General features: G+C 37.6%; 1 protein-coding gene across 1 annotated transcript; it reads right to left on the bottom strand.

The window, feature by feature from the left end:
- Nucleotides 1-602: 602 nt before the first annotated feature.
- LOC104278381 (ephrin-A5) lies at nucleotides 603-7,293 on the bottom strand (the record flags this gene model as incomplete). Its single annotated transcript, XM_009875370.1, has 3 exons — nucleotides 603-1,906; nucleotides 6,772-6,852; nucleotides 7,228-7,293. Coding segments are annotated over 3 exons (269 nt in total), but the record flags the coding sequence as incomplete, so codon positions are not given.
- Nucleotides 7,294-8,557: the final 1,264 nt, after the last annotated feature.

Genomic DNA, 8,557 nt, shown 5'->3' with positions numbered 1-8,557 from the left:
ACTAGGAGAAATTTCCTACATTCCTCCTGTAAGCACAGGCCCTGCATTCATTACCATGTTATATGATATCAGGCAAGCCCAGATCAGAGTTTAGGACGCATAAACCTCCCCTTACATCTTACTTCTCCCTTTTCCCTTTATATTGAATAATGGGGTATTTCAACTTCCAGAAAGCTTTTCTTCAACAAAAAAAAAAAAAGCCTATGAAGTTCTGTCCATTAATGGTATCGCTCAATTTTGTTATGGCAGACTTTTTTCTTAAGAATTAAGTTTTTGTTAGAAAAGCTCTGTATCAGTCTTGGTCTGATATTAGCAGTCCGAATTTCATGGCAGTCTAGCCAAAAAAGTACCCTTTGCACTTCCTGGGAAATGTCTTTTTAAAGTTCTACCTTAGCCAAGGCTCAGATTGCTTAAACAGGGTCACTCCTAATTCCATCAAACAAGACAGTACCATTTCCTAATTGCATCAAGGGTTACAACTCCTCTCACGTGTTTAAATAGGACAAGCATATATACTCACTCTCAGCATAAAGTATATCTAAATAATGCATTTTCTATTCTAGTGGATTTTTAAAAAAATATTTTGTTAAGTCTTTGGGAGCCCATCTAGTTTATCTCCAGCTGATAAACACGTTTCCTCTACTCTTCAAATTGTGTTGGACGGGGAAAGGATAACAAATCAACACTTGAATTTGTATTCCACACTTATTTTCTTTCCCCCCATCAAACAATGCTACTAGACTGTCCTGGCTTCTTCTACATGTGGTTTATTCCCATGACTGAGGAACTTACAGGAGAGACAAATCAAGAGCACACTGGAGATCCTGTGTCCCAAACATGTTTCCTCTGGCCACTGATGTCCTCTCTTAGCATGTATTAACACCCATAGCAGCATTCAAGGCTATCAGCTACTAAGTCAGCGCTGGGGAAGGTCACTTTATTCTCAAAAGTGCCTCTGCATTTCAAGAAAAAAATTGTAGCACACGGTGATTTGTTTTAAAATAAAATAATCTGGTGTGCATTATCCCCTTAAAACGAAATAACAGAGGCACTCACACCCCCAGTGAAGTTTTCTAAATCTGCCTGCTGTGTGCTAACATTCCTAAATACTAACTTCTTCCTCTCACCAAAGACAGCATTTCTACTCATGAGAACAAATTCTACTGTCAAAGATGCTTCAATACAGTCCTATAAGAAACATCGTCCCTCCCTTTCAGAAGCCTGTTCATTTAGAAACTCCTGGAGGAAATGGTGTTATATCTATTCTTAATATTTCCCTTCCAGTCCTGACATGGCGACACGATGCCTTGCATGATCACCTTACAGTGCTGAATGAGAAGGTATAAATATTGTATTAGATAGAAAAACTCTCCCAGGCTTTCACCCACTTTCCTTATCCTTCACTGACTGCATCTGCCACTAATCCTCCTTGTCCACATACGGATGACACAGTGAGCTAACAGAGGTGACTTCTTAAAGGAGAATGCAGAGGAAAATAAGAATCACTAGTGTCACTATTATAGTTTGGCATTTTCATTTGGAGTCCTTTTATTTATATGGAGGGGTTAAAGAAAGTCATAGGGCAGGTAGGGATGGGTGCTGAAGTTAGTTATCCCCTTCAAATTTTTGCTGAGTTCAGGCTAAAAGGGAGAAGAAAAGGGAAAAATAACAATTTGACATCTGCAAAAACAATAAAGTCCCTTTCCTGGGATGAGCAGTTAGGTGGATCTTTGATGTTCCAAGACCCTGATATTTTCTGCGACAGGTTGCTGGAGCATACTGTGCTATAATATCAAAAGCATTGCCAGGAGGAACAATAGAGTTGCCAAAAGCCGGCTGGGTATCCTTGGTGTCTGTGCCGCATTCTCACCACGGGATGGCTCGGCTGACTCATGTACGGTATCATCTGTTCAAACAGAAAGCATACATTCCAATGAGATTTTGCATCCTTAATAAACTCTCACTGAGCAGACAACTGTAAGTAGATTTCAGTGCCTTTATGAAATAGGGCAATGAACCTTGTGCTGTCATTGACTTTCACAAGCGTGTAATACCTCATTATGTAACCAACTTGGGGCCAAGTCTTGCATTTCTTACTGGCAAAACTCCCACTGAAGACCAGAGGAGCAGAAAGTAAGTCTGATTTCAGCAGACTGAAGAACGAAAGGTTCCTCTTCTAATAAAATGCTATATCTCTAGCTTTGGATGGCTCATTAGATAGCAATGTCAATAGGGAGGCAGCTAAATAAAACACCTGATTTTCAAAAGGGCTTAAAGAAGAGATGCACATGCTCATAAATAATTTTGAGTTAATCCCTTTACTCAGTTACAGATTTTGGGTCCTGAATTTGAAATGACAGTCTGCAACACCAAGCATATATTCCACTTCAATGCATAAATTTTCCACTGAAGTACATCACATCTGGGGATGAGCAGGGGATATAAGACTAGTCTACATTTCTTGAAGCAGAATTTTAAAGGTTAACATAGATCAATCTCCAATTTTATAGAATATATACACAATCTGGAAAACCTCACAGGTAACAGACTACCTTTTGTGACACACAAGTACAGATTTACATATATGTTGCTAAAACTAATGAAGAAAAGAACCAGTTGAGTTGGGAAAACATGCTTGCACATTCGTGGCAAATACAGCAGCAACCACTAAATTTCTAATACCAAACAAAGTTCTGTTTAGTTTTTGTAAACTAAAGATCAGCCTTAACACTACCGCTTGTAAAATAATAAAGACAGGTAAAGTCAAATTCAACCTCAGTGTTGCCATAGGTGTGGTATTTTTCTCTGCAAAGCTCTCTGCATCCACAGCTCTCTAATTTGGCTATTTTAAAATTAATCTGTCTGAAGCTTGCCATAAAAAGTCAGCTTTTGAATTTTCTTAGTACTAAATGAATAAGCTGAACCTTTTCAGAAGTGTGAAGTGGCCTCACAATGCAATCATAAGCTATTTTAGAGTGCTTAAGAGTCCAGCAAAATCAATAGTATCTCACTGTTTAGCGTAATAAGCTCCCCCATCTTAGGAAAGATGTCGACATATCTATGATGTATCTGTCTTGTAGCTCCCACCTCAACAAATTGCACTGCCAGGATTATGCCCGGTGAGAGATGTGCAATTCCAATCAAAGATACTAATGGGAGCAGGAGTCAGGACACTGGGATCACCATGCTGCTTCGGCACAAAGCCTTTCAGGTTATTTGCTTTAGCTAGAAACAAGCTCTCTTTCCTTCATGCCCTTGACACCTTGCACAAAAGCAGGTTTAGGCTAACAGGCTCTTCAGCCTCAGTTCAGTTACACAGCAAGATGCACAGGAAACTGAAATAGCAATATATCATGGGTTTTTTTCCAGCACTAATTGATGCTACAATCACATCAGGCTTCTTAACATGTCTTTGGTGCTGCTCAAGACAAAAGTAGGAAAAGCAAGTAATGATCAGCTGTAAGCATGTTCAGGTTTGTAAGAAATGGACATCATCAGATCAGTCTGATGTCAGTGGGAAAGACTGCTGGAATGGCTTCAGTTATAGCTCCTCCCCAGGTATGGCAGAGAAACGCTCTCAAGGACTTTGGCCCTGAATGAGGCCCTAGTATCTTTCTTCCAGAGCTATCCCAAAGGAATCTAAAAATTACAGTTAATGCTGGCTACTGAAAAGTGCCGGTATCAAAACAAGCTGTTTCACATTTCACTTAACGAGTTACACTCTTGTAATTTGGCGACACTGCAATGAGAATGCAGTACTTTAAATCATACTCTAACAAGCTACCGGGGAAAAATACCCCCATTCTAACTGTCCATTCTACCTGCTTTCATATATTTAGAGTCAGCTCTTCCCAATTTGGAAACATTTACTCACTGCTGATGAACTAAAACTATAGAGGAGAATGGCATGCATTACCTTCTATCTATTGCATCATCAACAGAATTGCAAATAAGTCTGAATTTGCAACGCTGAATGTCAACAGTTTTGTACTAATTACATCCATGAGTCAGCACTAAAGCACAACAGGGCAGAATTAGTGTAGACCACTAATAAATCCTCATTCTTTTTGGCTATCAGATACTGCCATGACTGGGACACTGGCTACTGCTAAAAAAAAATCTACGAAAAAGCACTAAACTAAAAAAGATTACTTCTCTTAAATGAAAGAAGATGGATATTTTCTAAGAATCAATTTTTATAAAGACATTTTCAAAGAATAATTAATTTTCATGTAACATTAAGGTGTTCCCTTCAGGAAACTATCTGGATTTTGTCAATGCAGTCCCAAGGTTTCTACACTTGCATATTAGAGAGCATACAATTCACCTGTGTTTCTAAAAATCACTTTAGAAATATGTCTTTCCTTTGAGATGTAGTTATAACACTCTACAATCATTAATGCTTGAGGGAAAAGATTTGGTGTATTTTAAACACTGAAGGCAAGTGATGAAGGGGACAAAATCCCTGAGCAAAATCTGGGAGGCTACTTATAAAGACTGGGAATGCCAGTAGTAATTAGAAAAAAAATAATTTGACAACCACGAATGATGCAGATCATATGCTTCAGGTACCTTTTTTTCAGATACTCACAGATTCAGTTTTTGTTTCCTGACTTTTTATTACTAAGGAGGAAGAGTAGGAGAGGACAGGAATTGTGACAATTACTTTTACTAATTCTGAAACATTTGTGATCTCTACAGACCAGTTTCCTACAAATTCCTGAACAAATCCAGTGAAAACACAAGGGTTCAAAAATCACAGAAGCAGCGATTTTTAAACATGACATTAAACAATCTGCTGAACATGACCTTCCTGCCTCCCATTTCTTCTGTCTACTGTGGAAGAAGACAGTGGCAGGCTAAGGGAAAGCACAGAAGGAGAAGATTGACATCAGAGGCAAGTTAAATAGTACAGGACACAGATCCCATGCAACAAGATCCACCAAGACAGTGGCAAGTCTAATAGCTTAATAACAGAAAGGTGTGACAGCAGTTGGCAGATCTTGGAATGACTGATTATCTAATGGTGAGTGGTTCAAATAATATTGCAAATATACCCTGATGCTGGAGTGGGAACTTTCTGATACCAAACCTTGTCATCAGAGCTATTAATTTCCTGCTGGTAACACAAATAAGACTGCAGGATGCTGTTTGAATGATTTTGATTCCCTGGTTTGCCCACTGCTTTCTAACAATATGCTTTTGTGATGGTGTTAGTCAGGCATAGCCTTTCAACTGAAAGTGAGCAGCACTGCTGAAAAATAAAATTCTCAGTAAGTTCACTAAAATCAGGCCTCTATTTACTCAGATGATCTCTTCTGCAAACCCGTAACAGAAGACATACACATCAATTACTCTATATTTGCCAAACCACAAAACATAAAAAAGTGCACTGAGTTTCTAGATGCATAGGTTACCTAGAGATACAGAAAGATCATCCCCGTGTTCTCTGTAGAAGAATGCTGTTAATAAATGTATCTAATGTAAATGCACTCTCCTTGCATTTAGATTTGCTTAGAGAACATCTTTGATTTTCAAATCTAAAATTTTTTAGAGAGTTCCTCTTAAAGAAAAATAATAAAGTCTATTGTGTATCCATTCAAACTGGGTAACTTATGAAAGCCTTATTTACACTTCTGAATAAATAATGACTTTTAGTTAATGGAACTGCAAAGAACAAAGAGCAAAAAATTAGTACATAGCTTCATACCAGAGTAGAGGTCTTTATCAAATAGCATAAGAGAACAAAAGAGATTTTGGCAATCTGTTCTTCACAGTGTGTACTAAATGGTGCATGTATGTATTTTTTTCTGGTATAATTTGTTTATTTAACAACGTGTGAGCAGTGTGTAATTACATCTTAAAAAACTCCAACCAGTTAATAATATTATTGCAAATACTATTCCTACATATCTACCTAATTTTAATGTCATGAGCCATCCCACTGAAGTTGGTAAGATTACGTATGCCCCTAGAAAATAACATGCTTCTATTTGTCATAAACCTCAGCCATATAAACAACACACATGCACTTTGCACACAGAAACACAGCTTGATTGATGGTGGAGATCAGTGTAACTTTGCCCCGGGCAGATGCACTGCTTTATCATACCAAGCATTGTTCTTATTCTTAAGGTAGTGTTTTGCAAAAAAAGGCAACAAAGTCCCTCCCAAAACTTAAGTTTGCTAGAATAAAAACAGGATAGGATTTAATATATGACTGTGTGCGTGTGCATGTATGTAAAAATGATACTTAGCCTAACCAAATGCACATACAAATATATATAATTTTAAAGGACTAATTTCTTACTTAAATACTAACTTTGTGAGTCGCATGTCTATGTCATGCACCAGCAATAAACAAGTAGTGGTCCTGTTTTTCTGAAAGTCTTTTGAAACTTAATAAATGAAATGTGCGCATTAACTTTATTTCTAAAAATTTGGGCCCAGTTAGTAAATGGGGTGTTTTGCGAACATGCTCAGTGTTTGGCTTGGATGGCTCAGTGACTTCAGGATACTAGTAGAAATTTTACACTGGCACACATCATATTTTATTAAACTACGCCACCCAAAAAACCAAATCAACATTTTTCCTCCCTTGCATTAAACAAAGGTATAGGAAATATACCATAATTGATACCAGCACTGCTAGAAATGTGCAAAAGCAGAGCAGTTGTACCATGCAAATCATGCAGAGAGAAGAGGGGAAAAAGTACTGAAGCACAGAGGGACATACGCATTTGTTAAAAGAGATTCTCTAAGCATACTAACCTGCTGGTTCTAATGAATTTTCTACTTTGTCGTTAACATCGAAAACACGATCATGAACACCTATAGTTTTCATACAGCTGTCTATAACAAAAATAGAGATAACAGCCAAATACGTTAGTGAAACACCCTTAAACTCCCCACTTTTCTTTCTTCTCTCTATTTACTATATATAATTAGGTATATATATGTTTTCAAATCTGTGGCACTTGTCCAAATGCCAGTAGAGTATTCCATTTCTACAACAGTTTAAGAAACAACAAGTTAGCAACTGCATACAACAAAGCTTAATGAAAAATGGTAAGAAAATACAATGAAAAATCATGACAAATGTTGCGGTACAGAACAGATAAAAAAGGTTTAACAGTAAAAAAAAAAATGTTTACTGCTGTTTACTGGACGATACAGTAAAGCATGTGCTACAAAGCCACCCTTGAAAGTTTAATCTGAAGAACTTACTTGCTGGTCGCACAAAGACCTTAAGCTTTAGACAGGATCTCCTTCCATTATCTGGAATCGCAGAAGCTGTAAATGGGAAAGAAGGAAAGACAAATGAAAGAGTAAGAGAGTGAAAATGTAAATCACCTTGTGTGCTAAAATAAAACATCCTTATCTTCCCTCCATCTGAAGGCCTCAACATGTTTCAGCCTCTGCATGTAAGGACTTGAAGTGCACAAAGTAGCTTGATTATGCAAAAGCAGGAGAAGAACTGCAGATTTTCTTTTAATCCCTTTTTTGATTATTTTACACAGAAGAAGTGAAGCACATGGTATTTTCAATGTTTTATTATATCCTTTCACCTTTCCACACCTTTTTCTCAAGAGGTTGTTTAATATGGTTTCTGCTTTAATGCAGGTCTCTACTCTGAAAAAGCTACACTTCAAAAAAATTAAGATCACTTAGAGAAAAGCTAGTCTTGAAACACTAGGCCACAGGTTTCAGCAATCCAAACCGGGATAAAAAAAACAAAATTACACTGAAGGTGACAGTGCTAAAAATAGAACTATGTATGTACTCCCGCAAAAGTAGAAATAGACATTGTCAAATTCTACAGAAAAGTCAGCCTCTATATGTTCCATTATATCTGCCTTTGTTGAAAAAATGCTTATCTTGGTTCAGCCAGAAGATGATTCTCCATGTTACATAACTAACAAACCAAACCCAGCTGATTCCTTCTTTTTACCCTCCCTCACCATTGCTTGGTCAAAGTGTTTCAGATTAAGAGTACTTACTACTATTAGAAGAAAAAGATTAAGTAGAAACAACATACCTAGCACTAATAGAAAAGATCATGCATGTAATACTAGTGTCAGCACCTACTTGTTTAGCAGGAACAAGTGCTATTGTGAAAACTCCCTTTCTAGTACTGTGGAACTGTGCTTTTCTCAAAGTAACTGCTCACAGGGAAATATGCCTGCCTGTCACCCCTGGAATCCCCAGTGTACTGCGTTCCACTCTGAACACACTGGTAACTTTCATCAGTGCCTGCAATTCTGAAACTGCACATTGGCCTGCAGTTCAGCATGCACACTGGCATCCAAGTAACTTGACTTGGGCAGGCAGATTTTCAATTGTGGAAGATGATTTGCATACATATATTTTTTCCAGCCTTGCAAAACCCCTCAAAAGCTACAGCTGAAAAATATTGCCTGAAGTAATTGCAAAGTAATTTTTATTTCATTGCATAGTTTCCCTCATCATTCAAAAAGCTGCATATTAGGGAAGAACAAGCTACCTTCTGCAGCAAATGGCAACTATTGTGTAGCGGACTGATTCATGGATTTTGCCT

This window comes from Apaloderma vittatum, unplaced genomic scaffold (assembly GCF_000703405.1).
Source record: "Apaloderma vittatum isolate BGI_N311 unplaced genomic scaffold, ASM70340v1 scaffold11680, whole genome shotgun sequence".
In the NCBI taxonomy this organism is placed as follows: Eukaryota; Metazoa; Chordata; class Aves; order Trogoniformes; family Trogonidae; genus Apaloderma; species Apaloderma vittatum.
Note: the sequence above shows the minus strand (reverse complement) of the source record. Positions and strands in the feature narration are given on the sequence as shown.